Source organism: Setaria italica, chromosome VI, assembly GCF_000263155.2.
Source record: "Setaria italica strain Yugu1 chromosome VI, Setaria_italica_v2.0, whole genome shotgun sequence".
NCBI classification, from domain to species: Eukaryota; Viridiplantae; Streptophyta; class Magnoliopsida; order Poales; family Poaceae; genus Setaria; species Setaria italica.
In genome coordinates this window covers 19,431,497-19,455,310 of record NC_028455.1, presented here as the reverse complement: position 1 = coordinate 19,455,310, position 23,814 = coordinate 19,431,497, and the positions used below count along the sequence as shown (strand labels likewise).

The window sequence follows — 23,814 nt, the reverse complement described above, 5'->3', positions numbered from 1 at the left end:
GAAGAAATCTACTTTATACATGCATCTTTTAGTACCGATTGGTGTTACCAACAGTACAAATTGGTCCAATGAACATTTGTACCAGTTGATAACACCAACCGATACTAATAGAGGCACCAACCAGTACTATTGAGCCCCTGCCGGAAACTAGCTATTGAAACCGGTACTAAATGGGGCTCGTAGCACCAAGCGATACTAATGAACCCCCATTGAATATAGTCGTTAGACCCGGTACTAATACTTTGTTACTTCATTAGAATGGATTCTTTCCATCCGAGATTTTTTATCTAAAGATAGATGTCTAGCTCTCCAGTTGAGCATGCAGTCCATACAATAAGTACCATTTATAAATCTTATTTAATTAATTTGAAGATAAGTCATGAATGTAAACGACTAAATAGCATAGTCCAGATATGTGTATAGCAATATACACATGATCAAATTGATATACTATGCTTGATATAAGATATTATTAACTATGATGGATATGATTAGCACATACTCCCTCCATTCTAAATTGTAGGTCGTCCTAGCTTTTTTAGTTCATAGATATTATTATATATCTAGATATAGTGTATGTCTAGGTGCATAATAGTATTTATAAATTTAGAAAAGTAAAAACGACCTACAATTTAGAATGGAGGAAGTACGTATCTCCGTTAGAGATGCAGAAGGCATGGTAGTCGAGAGCTACTATATGTGGCCGGAGGATCTGAGCGTTGAGAAAGACGAGCGATGATAATGCTCAAAAGTGGTCAGCATGCTGAGTTGGCACAAACAGTAGGTTCACACAGTCTTGGCCGTTACCTCGTGTCTGCCTCCATGGGATGAAGACACATATGTAAATTAGAGTAAAATGTATAAATGAACATTATAGTTGTCGGCTTGTTTCAATTTGTCCACTATACTTAGAAAAGTGTAAATAATGGTCATTAAGGTTGCTCGACTCTATCGATATGGTCATTAGCTCTCTAGCAATATGTATTCAATATGTATTCGGACAACCAGCATGGAATAATTGGGCCTTTCTATTTATAAAAATCTAATTTGATTATATTTAACGTACGCCTGTAAACCACATCAGAAAAGCGTCAAAATGTTGACCAAAGACAATCCACACCCTCCGCTCGCGGACTGGCCCCCTCTCACGCCTGCAACACCATGTTGCTGGTGGTTTTACTCGGGCCAGCATAGGTGCCATCACCAAAGGAGATTGCTAGCCCATGGCTCCATGCGTGCTAGCTCACCCCTCCGCTATGACTTCATGCCAAGCTCAAACAGGAGGAAATCAACTGAGGTTTGACCTATTGTAGCCACCGCCGCCGCCGCACTAATCCACACTCACCGGATCGATCCCGATAGCACTTTATTAATTGGTGCGTGCTGAAGCTTGATTCGTGCAACTAGAAGCTTATTAAGTATTTTCTAAAGCTTGATTCATGCGAAAGCTTTATATTTCCTTGATTCGAACTGCAGCATGAGGAGGAACCACTCTACTCTGCATCCTTGAGCGGCGGCGAGGAATGACTCCACTCTGCAAACCTTGGGGCCCGACGTGCTGTTCCAGCGTTGGTGAGATTCAGCGGCGGAGAGAGTTGAAGCTACAGGAGGTTATAGTTGGGCCTGGGCGTGATGCAATTTCTTGGATAATATTAGCCAGAACTGTTTCATGAATTAATATGTTTAATCTATACTTAACTATTAGAGCTCGAATTCGACTAAAAGCATCCATATGTAGCATTTTACATTCAGAATGACAATATTGTTCAAAAAAGTTTAATAAAGACAATAAATTAAGGCATCAAGTAGGTAGAAAATTAGATTTTCTTTGTTTTGTTTGAAGCTTGTGCCTCCTGCCTTGCATAATGACCGTACCGATAGTGTCATTAGTCAAACCTACGTAGCATTATCCAAATACATATAATTAATGAGCCAATGACCGTATTTATAGAGTCGAATGACTTTAATAACCATCATTTATACTTTTGACTTTAATAACCATGATTTATACTTTTCTCTATAATGATCAAATTAAAACAAGCGGAGAAGTATAATGGGCATTCATGTATTTTACTCCGAAAATTTCCTCTGGCGTGGAATATGCCCCCAACCCCCTCCTACCTCTATTTACTTTCTATTTTTTTTTTCTTTTCACTAGCATAGTAATTTCTAATCCTTTGTTGCCGAACTACTAGATAATAGATAGATTAGGATATTTGAACTTTTTTAGGGCAGGAAAATTTAATCTCAAGTTGGATACTTAGCAACTTTAGGGACTTAGATAACACAATGACATAAATTTAAAGAGATGCATTTTATTCTTTTAAAAAGATGCTCATAACTAACTAAGCGACGCATCAAAATATGGAATTTAAAATATAAGTTGTGTTGACCAAGCCATAGAGACTTATAAAAAGATTTTTACATTATTTTCTACTGCAATCTGTCCACTTGCTTTAAATTCTAGGCTTGGCACATATTTTTTTGATTCAGCAGCAGCAAGCGAAGTGCCCCCAATGGCCAATGTAAGGTGTTTGTGGAGATTTATTCGCAAAAAAAGGTGTTTGTTGAGATTTTGTCAATTATGTGAGGATATGCAAGGCGTGGTGGTACGAGTCTACATACATTATGTTTTCATGTTTTGAAGAAAAAAAAGGTAAGTGAAAGAAGTAAATGTTCCAGAAAAATAAAATTAAGATTGAGTGGCAGGGACTCGATAGACCTCGGCATACGTGGCATGGAGCCAAAATTTCCGGAAGAAAATTAGGTGCGCACCGGATGTAAACCGCATCCGGTGCACACCCGTGCGCTCGCGTGACGCGTGGACGCCAATTCGAATCCGACGGGAGCGCTCGCGATACTCGTCCAGCGGCTCTCGCTCGCTCCGGGAACCGCGTGCGCCAGCGGCTCGCTCGCTCGCTCGGCTGCATGCATGGCTCCGCCTGGAAGGAATTAACGCCAGCTAATCGTGCAGCAGTCGCGCGTGTCCTCCTCCTCGGTGCTGCCGCTGTCAGTCCAGCTCAGCCGTCGTCTTCTTCGTCAGGTGGTAGTATCATGCCGACATGAGCTTGGCTCTCAAGGATGAACTGGCGCGGTAATTGGAATCAAATTAATCCATTGATTAGTAATTAACATCAGTGTGCTAATGGAGTACGGAGGACTACTAGAGTAATTAGCTAGTCAACACAGGCTTTGCATCTAGCTACCCCAGCTGGATGGTTAGTCCGGGCCTTGGCTATGCATCGATCAACAACAAAAATACTTTGCTTGGTTTGATTTGGTTTGTTTTGGGGGCTCGCTGAATGGGCGAGGAGCCGAGGATGACATCAGAAGTGTTCGAACAGCTGCTGCATGTCGGCGGCCTTGTCGTCGCACCGGTGCAGCGCGGCGGGGGGCGGCACCACGGGCGGGGGCGACGACCGCAACAGCGCCACATGTTGAGGCCCGTGAAGAAGGCGTGCGCATTCACGTCGGCAGCGCCGCTCTTCGACCCGAGCTGGCGCTGGCGCTTCCACCGCCGCGAGCTGCAGCTCCGGGATCGGGAGGCACGTCGGCGATGGCGCCGGCGCGCCCTCCCCCCTATCGCGGCTCCTCGCGTCCTCTAGCGCCGGCGACGTCGTGGACTCGAGCGACAGGTCGAAGTCGGTGAGCATGATGTGGCCGTCGCCCCGGATGAGCACGTTCTCCGGCTTGAGGTCGCGGTACACGATGCCCATCATGTGCAGGTACTCGAGGGCGAGGAGCACCTCGGCGGCGTAGAACCGCGCGGAGGAGAGCGGGAAGCGGCGGCCCGGCATGCGGTGGTAGAGGGAGTGGAGGTCGCCGCCGGGGCAGAACTCCATGACGACGCACGAGAAATCCGCGCCGGCGTTGAAGTCCGCGAACATGGTGGGCAGGAAGGGGTGGTCGAGCCGTCGGAAAACGCATCCATGCAGCTGTGCGATTCGCGAGCCATGCAGCCGAGCGAGCGAGCGTAGCGGTTCCGGAGCGAGCGAGCCGCTGGCGCACGCGGTTCCCGGAGCGAGCGAGCCGCTGGACGAGTATCGCGAGCGCTTCCGTCAGATTGGAATTGGCGTCCACGCGTCACGCGAGCGCACGGGTGTGCACCGGATGGGGTTTGCATCCGGTGCGCACCTAATTTTCTTCCAAATTTCCACGGCAGATATAAGATCTTTGTCCGTGGAGAAGCTCGTAGGAAATGAGGTTTGGCTTTTGCCGTGCAATTGTACAAAAGCGGCGGCACAGCAAGCACGGGGCTAAAGGAGGTCGGGTCCAAGTTTGACCGCACCAGGAGTCCAGCACGAGCAAGCAAACAAAAACAAAGGATCATTCAGCCCGAACTTCCAAACCTACCCCTCAAGAATTTCGTCGTAATCCTGCAAACAACACCGGGTTTCTCCTGCGCTTTCGCCCAATTTTCCGCTAATCGCGTCAGACAGCAGCAAACAGGTCCAAATTCTTGTCCGGCCGGATAGCAGCTTGCTTCGGCTTGCACCCGCTTCCTTGAGCAAACGACTAGTGTGTTCTTCTAGTAGCTCCCATCCCTCTCTTCCTCCCCAGCTCGCCCCATGTGGCTCCGTTTTCAGCTCTCCGACTGCGACCGCGAGGAAATTGCTCCTCTTCTTCGCCTATGAAATGCTTCCTTCTTCATGCGGTTTGCGGCCGGGAGGAAGTTGTTGCGCCCAGCGAGGTGGGTTTCAAATGCTCATTGGTGTTCTGTGCTTTCCCTCCCAAAGATTCTTGGCCTTCCGCTCCTTCTTCTTTTTTTTAAGAATTGAATGGATTAATTTGGGGGGTTATTACCTTAAAATTTACATCGGATTGTTCAAGATTCAGGATGTGAGTGTTTGAAACAAATTTGGTTCTTTTCCTCGCAGGCGCACTCGAATTCTTTCGGGATTAATCCCCTTCCGATGTGAGGTCGCCCAGGGCGCCAATCCGTCCCCTTCTCCCTCAACCATTTCAACAGCAAGAAGAACTATCCATGGGCGCCGCTCGCATGGCGGCGCCGCTCGTTGTGCTCCTGCTGCAGCTTCTGCTCCACTTGATGGGAGCAGCTGCTGCTGAGGCCGACGACGAGGCCGCGGCGCTGCTCGCGTTCAAGCGCGCGTCTGTGTCCGCCGACCCGAACGGCGCGCTCGCGGGCTGGCGCGAGGCCAACTCCACCTCCGCCTCCGGCTCGCCGTGCGCGTGGGCCGGCGTCACGTGCGCGGACGGCGGCCGCGTCCGCGAGCTCAACCTCAGCGGCATGTCCCTCGCCGGCCGGCTCAGGCTGGACGCGCTGCTCGCGCTCCCGGCGCTCCAGAGCCTCGACCTCCGCCGCAACGGGTTCCGCGGGAACCTCGCCGCTCACCACGCCGCGCCGCCGCCGCAGACACAGCCGCCGTGCGCGCTCGTCCACGTGGACATGTCGTCGAACGCCTTGAACGGGACGCTGCCCCGGGCGTTCTTGAAATCCTGCACCGGCCTGCAGTCCCTGAACCTGTCCAGGAACAACCTTACCGGCGGGGGCTTCCCGTTCCCACCGTCGCTGAGCACCCTGGACATGTCCAGGAACATGCTGTCAGACGCCGGCTTGCTTAACTACTCCCTTACCGGCTGCCATGGTATTCAGTACCTCAACCTCTCGGCCAACCAGTTCACCGGACCCCTCCCGGAGTTTGCACGGTGCAGCCAAATTTCTGTTCTTGATTTGTCAGGGAACCTTATGTCCGGCGCCCTCCCTGGCAGGCTTTTGACCATGGCGCCAGCCAATTTGACACACTTGAGCATTGCTGGCAATAACATCTCTGGGGACATCTCCAGGTATGATTTTGGTGGTTGCACAAACCTTAAAATGCTTGATTGGTCATACAATAGATTGAGTGGCATGGGGTTGCCACAGAGTCTTGCTAACTGCAGCCGCTTGGAGACACTTGACATGTCTGGAAACAAGCTTCTTTCTGGTACAATACCAGTGTTCTCGGCAGTTTTCCAACAGTTGAAGCAACTTGCATTGGCTGGGAACAACTTCACTGGGGAAATTCCGGATGAACTGAGCCTCTTGTGCAGAACGCTGGTTGAACTAGACTTATCAAGCAACCAACTGACTGGTGGTCTGCCAGCAAGCTTCTCAAAATGCAGATCACTTAAGCTGCTTGACCTTGGCAACAACCAGCTTTCTGGGGACTTTGTGGTTACTGTCATCAGCAAAATCTCGTCTCTACGTGTGCTGCGGCTGCCATTCAACAATATCACAGGGACAAATCCTCTGCCCACACTAGCAGCTGAGTGCCCTTTACTTGAAGTTATTGATCTTGGGTCTAATGTGCTCGACGGGGAGATCATGCCAAACTTATGCTCGTCATTGCCATCACTACGAAAGCTCATCCTCCCGAACAATTACCTCAATGGAACTGTGCCACCGTCACTCAGCAATTGCAGCAATCTAGAGTCAATCGACCTCAGTTTCAACCTGTTACACGGTCAGATTCCGCCAGAAGTATTGTTCCTTCCTAAGCTTATTGATCTGGTCATGTGGGCAAACAATCTTTCAGGTGAAATACCAGACAAACTATGCTCCAATAGCACTACTCTGGAGACATTGGTGATAAGTTACAACAGCTTCACTGGAGGCATCCCTCCGTCCATTACCAGATGTGTGAATCTCATATGGGTATCACTTGCTGGCAACAATCTGACTGGGAGTGTGCCCTCAGGCTTTGGCAACCTCCAGAAGCTTGCCATTCTACAGCTGCACAAGAATTCACTCTCGGGCCCAGTGCCAGCAGAGTTAGGAAGCTGCAGCAATCTCATCTGGCTTGATCTCAACAGCAATAACTTCTCGGGTACAATACCACCGCAGTTAGCAGCACAGGCAGGACTTATCACTGGAGGTATTGTTTCTGGGAAGCAGTTTGCCTTCCTCAGGAATGAGGCTGGCAACATCTGCCCTGGTGCTGGAGTGCTGTTTGAGTTCCTTGACATCCGTCCAGAGCGGCTGGCCCAGTTCCCAGCTGTGCACTCGTGTGCCTCCACAAGAATATACACCGGAATGACAGTATACACGTTCAATCAAAACGGAAGCATGATCTTCCTTGATCTTTCGTACAACAGCCTTACAGGTACAATTCCGGCAAGCTTGGGGGACATGGCGTATCTCAATGTCCTTAACTTGGGACATAATGGTCTTACTGGTGCAATTCCAGATGCATTCACGGGGCTGAAGGTGATTGGTGCACTTGACCTCTCATACAATCACCTCACTGGTGTCATCCCCCAAGGATTTGGGTGTTTACATTTCCTTGATGACTTTGATGTCTCTAACAACAACCTTACTGGACAAATCCCGACATCGGGACAGCTGATTACATTTCCTGCATCCCGCTTTGAAAACAACTCTGGCCTCTGTGGCATCCCATTGAATCCTTGCATGCACAACGCCAGCACTGGAGATAGTTCCCAACATTCCCCAAGTGGGCGGAGAAAATTTCTCGAAGAATTTGTACTCCTTGCAGTGGCACTCTTGGTGCTCATAATGGCCACCCTAGTCATTATATACAAGCTCAGGAGGCCCCGTGGAAGTAAAACTGAAGAGATTCAGACTGGGTATAGTGACAGCCTCCCATCATCCACCAGTATAAGCTGGAAGCTTTCTGGTTCCCGCGAGCCACTAAGCATCAACTTGGCGCTATTTGAGAATCCATTAAGGAAGCTGACATATGCCCACCTACATGAGGCCACCAATGGCTTCAGTTCAGAAACTCGTATTGGCACAGGAGGATTTGGTGAGGTTTACAAGGCTAAGCTCAAGGATGGCAGTGTTGTGGCTGTAAAGAAGCTGATGTATTTTACAGGCCAGGGTGACAGAGAGTTCACTGCAGAGATGGAAACCATTGGCAAGATCAAACATCGCAACCTTGTGCCGTTGCTAGGCTACTGCAAAATTGGTGATGAGCGTCTCCTTGTGTATGAGTATATGAAGAATGGCAGCTTGGATGTCATGCTCCATGAAAAAGCCAAAATTGATGTGAATCTTGATTGGAAAGCAAGGAAAAAGATTGCAATCAGTTCGGCAAGAGGACTAGCCTTCCTTCACCACAGTTGTGTCCCACACATCATACACCGGGACATGAAGTCGAGCAACGTGCTGCTTGATGATAACCTTGATGCCTATGTATCGGATTTTGGGATGGCAAGACTTGTGAATGCACTTGATTCGCATCTGACTGTGAGCAAGCTCTTAGGAACACCTGGATATGTGGCACCTGAGTACTTCCAGTCTATTATCTGCACAACGAAGGGTGACGTCTACAGCTATGGTGTTGTGCTCTTGGAGCTTCTCTCAGGGAAGAAACCAATCGATCCGACAGAATTTGGTGACAGTAACCTTGTTGACTGGACAAAGCAGATGGTTAAGGAGGACAAATGCAACGAGATATTTGATCCTATATTGACCGATACAAAATCCTGTGAATTGGAATTGTATCAGTATCTGAAGATTGCTTGCCAATGCTTGGATGATCAACCTAACCGCAGACCTACGATGATTCAGGTTATGGCAATGTTCAAAGAGTTACAAATTGACTCAGACAACAGCTTCTTGGATGGCTTCTCAATCGATTCAGCAAATATAGAGGAATCATCTGAGAAATCAGTGTAAATATTATTGATTCCTACAGATTTTGATTCCGATTGATATATTAGCTTAGCCACTTTAACTCCTGTTAACAGAAAAGAAAAGTAACTACTGTTGGAAGGAAAAATTTGTAATTTTATTCAGTCAGTGTACATAATACACAACAGCTTGAACAGAGACACGATTATAGAGTTCTTTCACAAGGACACCAGTTTAGTAAAAGAGGTGGTATACAAATCTTGGAACTCAGTTCCCTTTCCTTGGACATCCGTCTTCCTTGCTGAGAAAGTAAAACAGTACAGTTTTTGCGAGTTATATGTGTTGTTCGTGATCACATTTCAGTAAATTTTGTTGATATCTTTAGTTTGTCTCATTCTGATTAATTTTACCTTGACAAAACTGGGCTGCTGAAATATTATACATCATTTGGCTGCTGTACTAACTTGTAGAACTAGTTCCTGGGATCAGATTGTCGATTATGAACGGAAGCTGCTGGCAAAGTGAGCAACAGAAGAAAGAAGATGCAGTGTGTATTTTGGTAACAACCGATCCATTTTCCTTATCTATTGCTCTGTAGTGCATGGCTTGAATTTGCTCCGTTTACTCATTGGAACGAACATACAGTTACATTTCAGAATTTGTAGCTTAGAGCATCCTCAAAGGTTAGAAGTAAGCTATATGACGTGCAAATTTTTTCCTTGTGACTTCTGCTTATGTTAATTGTACTTTTTCATGCTTTTGAATGTGTGACAAATAAAGTCTTATGTGCTGAAGATCTTACGATGCTCGTTCATACCTGGCTCTCCCCTATTTTCCTCAAAGGTGAAGATTCTTCACCGAAATTCTTTGCTTTTGGGCTTTCAAAAGATGGCTGCTGTTCTTCACACTGAAACTGTGAGTCCAATAATGTGTGTCACATGGGGTCAAAGTAAACCGTATGCTTTTGAACTCTGTGTTGTAGATTCTCACATAACCTTTATCTGATGACAAACCAGGACTAATTGGTAATCAGTGAGTATTATAATATCCCAAATTGTGCTTTTACCTTCCATGTTTACATTATTCCGAAAGAAAATCGCAAAGTTGTTAGCCATATGTTACCCCAGCAAATACTGAAAATTATGAACTCATCAGGCTAATTATCCTCCTTTTTTTCCAAGCAGGGTGATCAAATGTCACTTTCAGAACAGCGTGGATGTTTCAGGTAAAAAGATTTGGTGTTAGGTCAGCTAAGATACGTTCTTTGACATGCCGTTCTTCGCAGGCGCGTGCAGATGTGTGACATCCATCAGGATTGGATCGGATCGGATCGGATCTGGTCCTAAACAATTGACGAGTTGGTTGATCGGCACGAGTTGTTGGTCAAGCACGGCATCTGATCCTTCGCTCCCTGATGCTGCATCAGGCCGGAGATAGATGTGAGCACGGCTGCGTGGCACCAGTTAGGTACGAGGCTGAAGACTTTCAGGAGAAAGACCTTTAGTTTCAGTCTTCTAGATACTGGGTAAATTACATCCTTATCGAAAAAAAACTGGGTAAATTACATGGGTGATTGTTGAACCTAATCAGTTTTGTTCTCTTCTTATGAAGGAATATACATCAGTTTTGTCAATTAGTTTGTTTTCATGCTCGAGATTGTTATTTTTCGCACCTTTAAATTTGTCTAAATTGCCCAGTAGGAGTAGTTGGATTTTTGCTCCAGTGAATCAATGTCAATTAAGATTTTAAGACATGGGAAACAGACTGGCAAGATGACGAAAAGTTAAGTCTTTGGAATAGCACCTTAGCTTGTTATTTTACGTTTAGAGAGATTGTACGGCTCTAAGTACTTTTAGAAGTGCTCTCTGCATAACTACAAAGTTGTAAATCTCGAGAGGGCTATAATTTTCATATAAAGCTTATTTCTATCTGAGCTCGTATGAGTTAGTTATCATTTTTTGAAAGTGTGCTGTCCAATTTCAGATCTAAAAATTGAATTTTAGATCTGAAATTTGTGTCGATTATTTGAGCACCAATATGACATCAAATGAAAAAAGTTTTAACTACAAAGTTGTAGATCTCGTCGAGATCTACAAGTTTCATATAAAATTTATCTCCATCCGAATTGATATGAATTAGTTATGATTTTTTGAAAGTGTGGTGCGAAGGGGTATACCCCTCTCGCCAGCCGACGGTAAGGCCCTTCCGCCGGCCTAGCCGTTGACAATAGTCTAGTTTTGCAATTTTTTCATCAGAGTATATATTTTTGCAAAATGCTAAAATAAAAAATAAAAAATAAAAAAGTTCAGGATTTTGGGAGGTGCTCGGCCCTTTTGGGCTCGTACGCGTTGGTCTGGCCCGTATACATCCCACGCCTCCCTCCCATACTGGATTGGGCCTGGGGCAGGATGCAAATAGGCTTTGCTTTGTTTGGTATGGAGTATGGACACATTTTGGCTTGAAATTTGATTGCTTAGCTGCATCTGAACGGGGATTACAACTAAAGTAAGGCTATATTTGTTTCAGCTTGCAGACGGTAGAATTACATTAGTTTGCAGGGGAGCAAACTATTGGATGGTAACACTCTAGATTGATACAATTTGGGACTCATTTGTAACAAGAAGCTATATTAAGTGGTCTTGTCTTACCATCTATGTCACTGGTGATTAAGTTGCAATAGTCATAGTGGGTGCATGTGTGTGTTTAGGTCTCTATATAACTCCTATTAATGAAATGATGCACATCTCTCTTGCATGTTCGAGGAAAAAAAAACAAAACTTCCTTGATCCCAAATTCAGGAGGGATATGCTCAAAGAGGATGCTGATACTCTTAGACTTAAGCAAACCTCATGTTTTATGTGTAAAATTTTTTTTGAGGATTAAAAGCCTAATACTACATGGATGTGCATGGCCTGCGGGGGTGCTGCAGCATCCCCAACACCCCAGCCGATCCACCATGCCTAAATAACATATCGTTTTGGTATTAGTTTTTGTTATATCGTTTTGGTATTAGTTTTTGTTATGTATATCAATATATATTTTATGTTCATGTATATAATAAAACCTATGAATCTAGAAATGTCTAAACAATCTATAATTTAGAACGGTGTGAAATGCCCAAAACTCTAAAGCCCTGTTTGGGTCCCTTCATTTTGAAGGAATTGGAATCTATTTAATAGAGTAGGCTAATTTATGTTGGAATGTGGCATTCCACAACTTTTCAAAGTTTAGATATAAGCCTATCTTAAATTCATGGGGTGGGAGATGGAAATTGATTCTATAGATTATGGTTATTAGAATGGAATTCAATTCTTATAGCACGCTCTTAGACTCGCTTCTCTATAGTAGAAGTGCAGCATATAAGTATCTCTCCCATATCACCAACTATAATATACAACTATATTCCACATACAATTATATTAGCTTAATTAATTTGTGTCTAAATTATGATTATTAGGATGGAATTCAATTCCAATGATCCAAACGGGGCCTAAGAGGATTGATGCGGTTATTAGCTGCAATGAAACTGTATTTGGGCTGTTGAGTGGGTGGATGTGGTGCCCTCTTGGCTCTTGCATTGCCGTGCTGAACCCTTAGTCTTGTGTGGTTAAGCGGGCTCGTAGTACCGTGACAACTTGACAAGCGTTAGGACAAAGTAAACATTTCTTTGTCCATTATTAACTGGTGAATTATTAGAGTCAAGAAAGTTGCTGTGGTTATAAATGACGGGGAGGTCAAATCTGAAACAATAGAAGCACATGTGAGGTGTACATACAGTTGCCGTCCTCGATTCTCAGATGTTCAGAAGCTGAACTGCTGAAGGCATGCATATGTCTGTGGACCTACCATTCGTAGCCTGTATCTTTGCCGGCCACTTCCAGGTCAGGGATGGGACTGCCTTGCAACGCTCAATAATTGTCACATTGTGAGGCAGCCAGACATAGAGTCAGAGACATGTAGGGTCTGCCCTTTGCCGGTACTCCTTTTCATAGAGTCAGAGAGTACAACAAATTGGGAAGTTCAGGAGGTGATTTGGAATCACCTCCTAAACTTTATACCTATATTTAATACTAATTAGGAGTATTAAATATAGTCTAATTACAAAATTAATTGCACAAATGGAGTCTAATTCGCGAGATAAATCTATTAAGTCTAATTAGTCCATAATTTGACAATGTGGTACTATAGTAACCATTTGCTAATGATGGATTAATTAGGCTTAATAGATTCGTCTTGCGAATTAGTATAGGGGTTCTACAGTTAATTTTATTAGCTCATGTTTAATCCTCCTAATTAGCATCCGAACATCCGATATGACCCTCCTATAGGAGCTCGTATCCAAACACCCTCTCAGTCACATCCGTACAGCGCAAATTGTTTGATACCAATGCTTCATTTTTATTTTATTTTATTTTGGTAAGCAGCAATTTCTGGCGCCTCCAGAATAACACTGCAGAACGATGCAGCAAAGTCGTGATTTCAAAACGTCAACTACAGACCTGGGTTATTCAAAGTAGGAAAATCACAAGCTCTATTCAACATCAAAATTCGACGGGTAACAAAGATGCTAGCTACACCGAAATGGCAAGAAACACCTTCACATCGCAGAAGAAAGGCAATAGCTGGTTAGGTTGTTTGCTTGTCACCTGCTTCCGACGATAACTACTCCATTATGAATGGGAGGATAGCTAAGATGGGGCAACTAAACCATTAGAGACCCATTTTCAACTCCTTTTCGTAGCAAAAGTGATTTATTTAGTATCAAATATACATATTTAAGTTAGATTTAGTAAGGGAACTTCAAAAGCAGGAGAGATGAAAACAGAAAAAAGCTTCTCAAACCAGAGTAGGAATTCGATCAATTAGTGCCCTCTTCTTTTCTCAAGGATCTTCTTGGCTACGAAGAACGATTGACAATGGGCCGGCCACTCTAACCACTCTTACAAAGAATGTGTACATTCAAAACTAGACACGAATTCATTCTCCTAGGGTTGCTCAGAGGTAACCACTTGCCTTGAATCTTGATTTCTTGAAATCAAGAAGGTAAAGAGTAGACCTCTACTTCTGAAGTTTAAGGAGTTGGTTTTGCTTCACCTATCACAGATTCTGCCATAGACAAGCACAGGTAGAGGAACAGACACAACTGACATGCTCCTGCAACTTCTGATCCATCTATGCAAACATCATTCTGCTATAGAACACAATTCATCGCAGCAGCCAGAGTCGGTAAGGTTAAGTAGCAACTAATGCACTCAAAAGAGAGCAAAGTGACAGTTGCAGTTAGCCCCTTCTCAATCTCTGATGGAAGAGCATTTTCTTTAATTTCTACAAGTTTATAACACAGCACCATTCTTTGGCAAAGAACACAAACGTGCATGTGACACATTTGTTCAGGCACACTGTCTCATATCTGTACCACCTATTTTCCACATTTCTACCTTTCTAACCGTTGCCATCCATCCTAACATCTTCTCTTTTAACATGAAAAATGGACAGGCCTCTTTTGATTACTATCTGCAGTCATCATCCTTTGTGCCAATAAGGTGAAAACCACAATGCACGGTCTTCACCTCACCCGATCGAATTCTCATGCACTTCCTTCGCGACATGTACCCTCAACTCTCAATCCCCTGATGAAGTATGTCGTTCATTCAGAAGCCGTGATTGCTTATTATGCACAGAATCTCCGCCTCTGCATAAACAAGTAAAATAGTGAGACCAACAATGCAATGACAAGGCAATCTAACTTGGAAGACAAAAAAATTGCAAACAACAGTTCATCTTACCCTTAGATTTGACCTAATCACTTCCTCTAGTGATTCCGCAATTTCCAGTTGCTTCATCACCGTAGCTTGCAACACCTGACCAACAAAAGAGGGAGTCTCTTATTTTCACTTGAGATTGGCAGCAACATTTATATACTAATTTCTTTGGACAGTCTTAAATCATCTTTCTCAAGGATGTATTTTTTCTCGAACACGCAGGAGAGCTGCGTATCAAACTTACACAGGTTTTTTAGAAACAACTTGAACACCACCACACTAACCAAAAACTCTAGCCGGTCCTGACCCAAAACTGAACCAGAAAAAATACCTACAAAAAATCGAGCTGTGGTATGAGGGCGAGGAGATGCGAAATTCCTCGAGCCCCAGCCATACCCCACAAGCATTTCATCTCTTATGGAAGACAGAACTGCATTCACATCAGGTAGCAGGCCATCGAAGACACAACGATTGCGTTGGTTCCAAACAGACTAGGTCACCAGAATTATGATGGAGTCAAGACCCTTCTGCACCTGACCATCCACTCTACCACTCACCTTGCCCACCAATTATCAAAGGAGGAATATTCCAACTGAGGAGCTAAAGCCTGCAAGCCGACATTGTGAAGTATGCTGAACCATACTTGACGGGTGAAGACACAAGAGACCAGCAGGTGATTAATTGTCTCCTCCTCTTAATCACACAATGAATAGCGCTCAGGGTGAGGTAAATTCCTCTTGGCAAGGCGATCGGCCGTCCAACATCTGTTGTGTGCTATTAGCCACATGAAAAATTTACACTTGCCCGTTGCTCAGCTCTTCCAAATCCTTTCGTAAGGTCTGAAGTGAGTGGCACCAATGACTAGAGCTTCATATGCTGATTTTGTTGAATATCTTCCTGAAGTGGACGAGGCTCACCCGAGTCTGGACCAGAAGGTTGACGAAGATAGACGTAGGAGCGATGGCCAAGGCCACGGCAACGGAAACAGCATGTCCTCGACCAGCAGTCTGCCGCACGGTGGCCTGGAGAGAAGCAATTGAAGCATCTTTCCCTGAGGTCCACCGGGACTGGCCTGCAGGGACGCTCCAAATGCTTGTGCACGTGACGATCCCGACAACTCACCATCTTCGTCCGGCAGCCAGCTTCTGGAATTTGCACCGCGCGCCTTATGGTGTGCCCCTCGGTACGTAGGACGACACGAGGCGCCGCCCGCGGAGCACCGCCCGAGACTGCAGCCAAGGCCACTTGGTGCGTCGCGACAACAGAAGCCTGCGAGGCCGCTGCAAGGGGTGCGCCCACAAGGAGGACGCCCTGGAACGAGGGGAGGATATCGCCGCCGGACTCGCTGGAAGACGGGGAGCTGTCAGTCCACCTTTGGGCCTTGGAGCGACCCGCAGTGACGTAGGTAGGGGCTACAGGGGTGAGGAGGGGCTCTCCCGGCACCAGGGAAGAAGAGGAAGCTGCGAAGGAGGAGAGCACAGCTGTGGGGGTGGCTGCTGAGCCCAGCAGGGGCGGATCCAGAACGGGACTGCGCCCCGGGCTGAGCTGTTGAATCACACCTAAAATAGTCTAATTTTATCTCCTAAACCTCATTTTATTAGGCTAAACAGCACATAGGTTAAAGGGACTCCATGGTCTCGTCCCGGGCTGCAGCCCGGGCAGCCCGGGCTCTGGATCCGCCCCTGGAGCCCAGAGTAGGCGACAGCGTGGGGCTGGTGGAGGGGAGGGCGCCGGGAGGGGAAGGGGCGGGGGAGGAGGGAGGACGCAAGCCATGGCCGGGGTTTCCTTTTCTTCTCAAGGATGTATGATAATGCTATTTTTATTCCTGCGCTTCTTTTTTTATCTTTTGTTAAAAACAGGAATATTTTAGTTGCCTTGTATTCATCATATGGTCTTCTTACACCCAATATTTTGCATGCCTTCATATCTACTTACACCTTGTTGAACAATCTAAAATTGAAAGGATTTCGTTTGCAAAAATATTCCCAATTTTTGTATGGATTCTTATAGCTGATGCTTTCATGCAGTTAGAAAAGGAGATAAACTGACATACTTAATGGAGACTTACCTTCTTTGTTCGCTCCAGATCAGACTCGATACATTTTATTCTATCCCATGACTCCAACAGAGATCGTTCTTTCTCCAGGGGAATCTCTGGGGGCTTGCTGCCAAGTTCATCAACCTTCCCTTCGAGCCTCTGAAGGCGCTCTATGATAGGACTGATGTGGTCTACACTGAAAGTCTCTACTGCTGGATAATCATCAGACACGGGTTCCGGTTCAGCTGGAGGTAGTGGGTTGTTGACCGTCGTCTCCTGCTGACCATATGCTATGTGGAAGAAGGCAAAGCCTTTGACAATCAAAGCCAGAAGTAATTTGATGAAGCGATGGAATGTTCCTTCATCCAAAACATCTTTAGGTACTACCGTACCTCGTCTATTAGTTGAGGGACCTATAGAGAGCAAAGATATAAGAATCAGTGGTCAAACTCAAAAGAATAAATGCAACAGCTTGTTCCATAGGGGTAAACACTTGAGCAGCATGCTATCTTAGGTAACAAGAACATCAGCAATGTTGGTGTCTCTAACCCAACATTGCTGTTGAGCTGGTTGTTGAGGTCTCTTTATAGTTCTACAGATAGCCAAGGCAAGCTTGAAATGTAAAGGTAGCATTTTACATGTGCTCATCCTTAGGACCTGCCTATTTCACTGTATCAGTCCATGGTGAGGATATTTCTTTTAAAAATTAGGGAAGTGAATGCAGATGTCCGGGGAAAGAATAACTGCAGCTTCATGACATTACAGAAATTTACATTTCAGAAGAATCAACAAGCACATACCTGCCATGTGTGTTGCTGTGCTGGTATCCAGTGGCCGAACTTTAGCTCTTGGTTCTGAAGCTCTGCTTTTATCTGACATTGATCCTCCTCGACCATAGTCAACCGTTTTGTCCACCACAACAAAGTGATCATCGCAACTATAATAAGCTGCAGAGTCTCGTCCTCTCATCTGCATCTATGTAAAACATAAGTTTCAGCACACATTTTTTTTTTGGCTACAAGCCAACAATGACAAGCTGCACTGCCGGAACTTAAAACCTCACCTCTTCACGGACTGGAGCCAATCGACTACACCCCACTGTGCTTCTCATCATCGGAGAACCTAGATCATCAATGTCAGATCCTGACTCCACAGTTGATGTGTCACTATTTCTACCCTGTCATACCAAAGAAAAAAAGGAAAAATAATTGTAATTAGTTGCTCGAATAAATGTGACTGATGGACTAGAAGGGTTCATAGATAATAAAGAATATAGCATGATTCAGTAAGTGGTTGAGAGTGTAGAGTTTACCTTCAAAAGATGCAGCCTAGCAAACGAACTCCTCCTTTGCTCAATCTCGGATAAACGCCTGGTATGTCTTGTAAATTTTGCTTCCTTGTTATGTGCAAACTACAAGCAAACACACAAAGTACTACAGTTGTCAGACAGTGTGTGGAAAAAACAAGGTTATCACAACATGTATCAAATACAGTGATGGTATTCTACCGAAGGTAGGATAAAAATACCCACCATCTTTGCAAATACCTTGATTAAACTAGATTGAGGATATTTGGCCTAATTGGTATGTTCAGCTGACAGTCACAGCATGCATTGCACAAAATTTATGTTCATATTTAATCTGAAGAAAGATATGTATGCTTGACCAGCATATGAAAATAAATGTCCTAAAATATTAATTCCATCTAAACTAGTAGTTTCATGGGGGGAACATCCAAGTTGTAACTGTGGCCAGCACAAGATGTATGCAATTTAGTACAACATACTATATGTTTTCCATCTAAAAATTATCTTAAACTATAACTCATTATAAAAACAGAAACTCATAAAGCAACCCTAATAAGAATCAAATATGTGGCCACATGGTATATGGTTATGAACTAAATTAATGCAATTCACCTTCATAATATTTGGATCATTCCATGGACCTTTGTTAGACCTGAGACATCCTCCCTCAGCAGCACAGGTGCATGTCCCACCCAAAAATTCAGGAAGTTGGCTATAAAAGCAAAAGAAAACACACTCAATTTAAGCTAATTCGATATAATCATTATGATCAAGCAATATAAACAGAATATAGAAATTGTACCTTGCATCTATTACTTCAAGAAGTCTGTTCTGAAACTTTGTTCCCAAAACCTACAACCAAAGCTCCATGAAAATCTATACCATTTATTTGGACAAAAGCAGGGAATAAAGTAGCTCAGGAGATCATTTATGCTCACATGTATCTTTGAAGCAGTTTTGGGGTCAAGAAAGCCTTTCACAGAGTTCCATAGTAGCTTGAAACCACTACCAGCATTCACAACAAACATCTGATGCAGTGTCTGAGCATACGAATAAAGTGTTACCTGATCTGGCACCAAGTATTGACCACGAAAAGCAACAAAATTACACATACCTCAGGATAATAGTCACTGTCAATCTTCTGCATTCTACTTAACATATCTCTTGCTGTTTTGCTGAAGTTCTTGAGACCCTGCCACATGATTCACTATCAGTAGCGGGAATATTGCAGCAATCTAGTCATTACCAACACGATGTTTGGTTGCAAACTAATCTTTCACAAGAGAGAAATCATTTAAATATGAGAAGAATCATCATACCACGCCATCAACATCTAGTATAGTGGTTGTCGAATCAATATGCCTTTTCGCTGCAATAGAGCACGCAGGAAACCTGTCCCTGAAGGCTTTCTCAAATTCTTGCACATGATACTTCATGTAGCGGTCAACCGTAGTAATGTGCATCAGTTTGTTTGGTTCCACTTTCCCCAATCTTTCAATGTATACTGGTCTTCCCTGCCTGTCAACTCCATGGTAGCCCTGAGGATAATAGCATAGCACCTCGTCTAGCTCTTCAAAATTGAAGTCCTGCAAGATTTAGTTGCAATTGATACAAATGAATTATAACTTTTCATGGTTACATGAAGAATAAAAACAGATTTGAGATCAGAGATGCAACTCTGCAAATAAAGACATGATACTATTTATCACTTATATGTTAAAAATAACTTTGGAATGGTGAGAGGCATTTCCTACAATAAGACTTTGTAACCTTATGAACCAGCAGAAAATTGCAGCCAGAGTTATATGGTCATAATGTTACTTTATCAACAACCCAAGAAGCATTAAGCTCACCTCTAGTATTGTATCCGCTCCAAACTCTTTCCTCCACTGGAGCATCTCAGACCACATTTGGATTGCCTTCTCGATGTCAAATTTTCTAGCCTTCAAAAACCTGCAGAGGAGACAACACGAATGCGGAATTGCAACTGTCAGTTTTATGCTGATAAGGAGTTATCCATGCTTTTGTAGCTTTCAGTGTGTACTGTATTCATAGTGCACCAACCTCAGCAGCAAGTGATAATCATTATGCTTGTCAGGCAGCAAGTTCCTGTTCAAAAGTTCTTGTTGGAAGGTAAAGACAGCACGCTCCTCTTGCTCGTCCCTGACATCTTCGATTGTGAAGGACGAGGCCCGATGCTCCACCTTTCTTTTTCCCCTCTTCTTAAGTGAATGTGTGAGCTTGTTTGATGCATTCAGTGCCTTTTTCTTCAGTGACCCAATGGATAGCCGCCTTCTCTCGTCCTCTGAGTTCTCCACATCGGACCTCCGTTCTTTCCTGTCATCAAGCGTGAACAGCCCTTCCATGCTTGTTGAGCGCCGCCGCACTTCAGAAAGAGCAAGAGGATGTAAGTTAGTGATATGAATGAACAATTCTATACTGTAGCTAAGACAAAAGAAATAGTATGCATATGTACCTGACATTTTGTAGGAAGCAGATGACTGAGAGTCTACAGATTCTGTAGTTCTGTAAAGAGATCGCACAGATAGACCTGGAATGGAGTAGAGATTGAGCAAAGTACCACGGGAATATGACAGCCAGATTTCAGACTACAAAACAAGTATCCTTTTTTTTTGGCAGGAAGACGACTTCTTTTGGCTTGAACAAAGCTCATGTGATGTTCTTGGTCGCTAGTGAAATTGGGAAGGAAAACTTTAAAGGCACTGCATTAGGTTTGCAGTTACCAGTGGGTTACAGACAGACAAGAGGAATTTCCCCATTAAAATAAAGAATAGTACTAAAACGCACTGCAATGTATCCCTTGGTTTGATAACCATCAGCTGAGTAACTACAGATTAAAGAGCCATAAAAATACGTGCTCAGCAAAAGTGCAGACAAATGTACTGTATCAGCCTCCCGGATGCCGAAAAAGGAGGGTCAACAAAGTAATTTTGACGAGCTGTCAGTGGGTGACAATGCAAGAAAAGCTAGAAATAAATAGTAAATGAGAATTTAATTCCAATAAGCAATAAATGGTCTCAAAACGTGCCTTGTTAACAAGACTTTTGGTAACCATTAGTGGTGGTTAATTTCCAAGACAGCAATCATACAGCACGCGTGAAAACACATTGGTTCTTGCGCAACCAAGACATAAGCAGCTGTGTGCAAGCTGTGGTGTTTGGCCTGCCAAGATTGCAGTTGCAGAAAAAGGAGCGTGGTCTACAAACAGCCTTTGACCAGGTCAGAGTTGATCAGAGCCAGCAATTGCTCAGACGAGATTAAACCATGTCAATGCTGCTGATAACTGACGAGCAACGCACGTTTGCGTGATCTCGAAGCTGAAAGAGAGCTAGAAATACGGATTGAATTTCAACGAAGATGACTTCCACTGGTGCCGATAGTGGGTACAGGTCAACCACTCGTTTTCAGGACATATTGGTATGGCACCACCGGAATGAATTAGTTCTTGCTTTACCGAAAGGGCTCCTGTTTTTGAGGCGTGCCAAAAGGTCTATGTTCTGGGGTAATGTGATCAGCAGAACATGTAGCACCAATTATGTAATTCCGGACACTTGAACATATAAATAGCAAAAAAAAAATTGTGGAATTTGCAGGGATGTCAGACAAGAGTGGATTCTGAAGTTAAAATATTTCCCTTCTCAAACCCTCTGAAAGGTCGAGAAAAAATTTCAGGATTGACCGTGAGAACAAACAAGAATTCGGCTCTGGCAAAAAGATGCGAAGTGATGGGTTTGAGAAGTCAAATGAGAGGCCTAAAAGGTAGCAGGCGTTGCGTCAAATTTGGTATAGCTGGAACCATATCCCGCAGCAATTGGAGGGATTGAAATGGCGATCAAAGACTCGATTTCGACGCGCTTTTGTTTCAGCAGCCGACGTGACGGGACGGGCCACCGGCCACCATGAAATCGTGAAACAGAGGAGCTCCCTCCGCTCCAGCTGGATTGCTGTATCATCCACAAGGAGTGGAGGCAAAGCAACCGCCGACGAGAAAGGGGAGTGGAAACGCAGGCACGGCGAGCGATCGAGGCCAAATTCAGCACCGAACCGAGCAGATTCCCCTCGAAAGGGCCAACGAATGGGACGAATTCCATCCCAGTTCTTGGGGAAAAAAAAAGAAAAGGAAAGAACGGCAAAAACGATAACAGAGGCCAGCGCCAGAACGACGAACAGGGGAAGCGACAGGGCAGGAGGAGAAAAGCTCACCTCCTCCGCGACCGAGTTCCGCGCCGGCCGGGGGCGAGGTCAACCTGCCGACTCCTTCCTGGGCCGCGGCTGGAACTGTATCCGGCGACCGCGCTCAGATCCTCCCCCGCCGCCTCCGGCCAAAAACCCAGGGCGCGAGCGAACACGCCACGCAACGCCTATATCCTTGGGGCGACGCTGATGGGCGACGGCATGCAAGGCGAGGTGGGAGGGAGGAAGAGGACAGGGTGTCCGCTTGTCTATTCCTCGGCGTCGTCGGCCGTTGTCCCGTCGCGCTGCGCCTGCTAATTATACGCGAAGAAGGGGGAGGCCGCTGCTGTGATCGTTGCATTGCGACGCCGGCGGGGCAGGCAGGGGGGCCAGAAGAAGAGAAGCTTCTGCTTCTGCCCCTTGGCCCTTGGCGCTTCCGCGGAGCCCGGCCGTGCGATTTCGCGGGTGTCCGGAGGGGGTTTGTGCAAAAGCTCGCCTGCCTTGCCGGCCAGTTGGTTGTTGGTCTTCTAGTTCTGGGCATGGGGCCTACCTGTTTCTTGTTCAGCGGGCGGGCCCACTTGCAGGGTAGCAGCTCAAGCCGTGGGCCCGCCACCTCTGGAATAAAGGCCGCGTGCTGGTCCCCTCCTCATGGCTCATCTTTGGTTTGATTTGATTTCCTGGTGGCGCCCTTGATTTTAGGGGCTCGTTTACTTTCCTTGCGTAAAATCTGTCGATGGTTTGTTTTCTTTGACAAATTTAAGCAGGTGTTCTTTTGACAACTCATTGAGAATTTTCACCGAATAATAAGACAAAGATTTTTTTTCCCAGAAGCTAGATTGTTCCTCTATACTAGTTAAAGGGACTAAGAAAATAGGCTTACAACATAAAGAGGATCAAGGATCTCTAGCCTAATGGTTAGAGCACCTGATTAGCACCCAGCAGCCTCAGATTCGACTTCCCGTGGGAGAGAATTAAATAGGTATAGAATAAAAAATGGCAAAATTTGCTATAAGACATGGAAAGTGATGTCCATTTGCTGAGGGACACCCTTCAAAACGTGACATGCTGGAAGATACTTTAGTTTTGTGTAAATTTGCTGGAACACCCTACTTCGATTAAAATAATATTTTAGATTTAGAAGGAGAGAGAAAGGAGCTCAAATGTCATTTTTTCCCTTAGCCCCACTTGTCATTTGTTTCTTCTTCCCCCTCCCCTCTTCTTTCTTCTCCCTCCTTCCTCACCGGCAGCTTTGCAGATCTACAGGTGCTGCAGCAAGCTTCTACGATGGCAGCAATGGCTACCATTGAGTCGTGCAGCATTCATGCCGACCCAACTGCTAGTCCAGGTCCAAGCCATCAGGTTGCAGGGCCCATGTGTTGGCCGTCGACAAAGCATCTTGTCCTACGAGGCGTGGTAGAGCAGCGCCAGCGTCCGGGTCGGCGCAGCGCGGCAGGGACCGCCGGGTGACGGTGCGGGGGAGGCATGAAGCTCACCACCACCAGAAGCACGATAGGAAGGTGGCGGCGCAGTAGAGCTTCCCAGGTGACGGCAAGAGGCGGGTGGAGGCGGCTGGCAAGGAGCCTTCACAAGGGGAGAGGGTGGCAAGTAAGTGGAGGAATAGATGTGCGAGCTCGAGGAGTATTGTGGTCGCAAGGAATCAGCTGGAGACCTACCCACACCAGCGAATCGGACTGACGAATGGTGGCGGCGTGGGTATTGACCTGATGCAATTCGAGTGAGCCATATTGTTTTGAGAGGAAATACCCACGACCTCCACACGTGATTCTATGAATGGCTGCCCGTTGGCGGCTCAAGCGAGATGGACGATGGCGGTTTAGCATGTCGGTCGAGGCATAGCGTGTTGGAGCAAAGGAAGGGAAGGGGGAGGAAGGAAAGAAGAAAGAACTAGCATGTGGGG

The 23,814-nt window shown here is 45.3% G+C and overlaps 3 protein-coding genes across 4 annotated transcripts; 1 reads left to right on the top strand and 2 right to left on the bottom strand.

Annotated features, from left to right (window-relative positions):
• Positions 1-3,326: 3,326 nt before the first annotated feature.
• On the bottom strand, positions 3,327-4,330 carry LOC111257701 (protein kinase PINOID-like). The gene is made up of 2 exons (XM_022827741.1): positions 4,289-4,330; positions 3,327-3,935 (listed from the first exon to the last, which is right to left on the bottom strand). The coding sequence occupies exons 1-2, from the start codon at positions 4,328-4,330 to the stop codon at positions 3,327-3,329; spliced, it is 651 nt and encodes a 216-aa protein (XP_022683476.1).
• Positions 4,274-10,226, top strand: LOC101752747 (brassinosteroid LRR receptor kinase BRL3). The gene is made up of 4 exons (XM_004973187.3): positions 4,274-4,690; positions 4,878-9,155; positions 9,781-9,821; positions 9,882-10,226. Exon 2 carries the CDS (start codon positions 4,985-4,987, stop codon positions 8,639-8,641), a length of 3,657 nt encoding a protein of 1,218 aa, XP_004973244.1. The 5' UTR covers positions 4,274-4,690; positions 4,878-4,984; the 3' UTR covers positions 8,642-9,155; positions 9,781-9,821; positions 9,882-10,226.
• A 3,519-nt stretch (positions 10,227-13,745) lies between these two features.
• On the bottom strand, positions 13,746-22,270 carry LOC101786635 (phosphatidylinositol/phosphatidylcholine transfer protein SFH13). Of its 2 annotated transcripts, none has more exons than XM_004973186.4 (15): positions 21,927-22,270; positions 20,179-20,253; positions 19,767-20,088; positions 19,556-19,655; positions 19,022-19,288; positions 18,817-18,894; positions 18,641-18,742; positions 18,505-18,554; positions 18,315-18,414; positions 17,709-17,807; positions 17,460-17,573; positions 17,197-17,365; positions 16,427-16,809; positions 14,383-14,457; positions 13,746-14,288 (listed from the first exon to the last, which is right to left on the bottom strand). In XM_004973186.4, the coding sequence occupies exons 2-15, from the start codon at positions 20,183-20,185 to the stop codon at positions 14,268-14,270; spliced, it is 1,887 nt and encodes a 628-aa protein (XP_004973243.1). In that variant the 5' UTR covers positions 20,186-20,253; positions 21,927-22,270; the 3' UTR covers positions 13,746-14,267. The 2 variants fall into 2 exon arrangements, with proteins under 2 accessions (XP_004973243.1, XP_004973242.1); XM_004973185.4 differs by having other exon boundaries at positions 17,197-17,371; positions 21,927-22,268.
• Positions 22,271-23,814: the final 1,544 nt, after the last annotated feature.

Coding starts and splice junctions, on each gene's coding strand:
- LOC101786635 (XM_004973185.4), bottom strand. Junction 18,743..18,816: donor ACAGTGACTATTATCCTGAG/GTATGTGTAATT, acceptor TCGTATGCTCAG/ACACTGCATCAGATGTTTGT. Junction 16,810..17,196: donor CACAGCAACACACATGGCAG/GTATGTGCTTGT, acceptor TGCTCTCTATAG/GTCCCTCAACTAATAGACGA.
- LOC111257701 (XM_022827741.1), bottom strand. CDS start 4,330: ATGATCCTTTGTTTTTGTTTGCTTGCTCGTGCTGGACTCCTG. Junction 3,936..4,288: donor TTGCTCGTGCTGGACTCCTG/GTGCGGTCAAAC, acceptor CGAATCGCACAG/CTGCATGGATGCGTTTTCCG.
- LOC101752747 (XM_004973187.3), top strand. CDS start 4,985: ATGGGCGCCGCTCGCATGGCGGCGCCGCTCGTTGTGCTCCTGCTGCAG.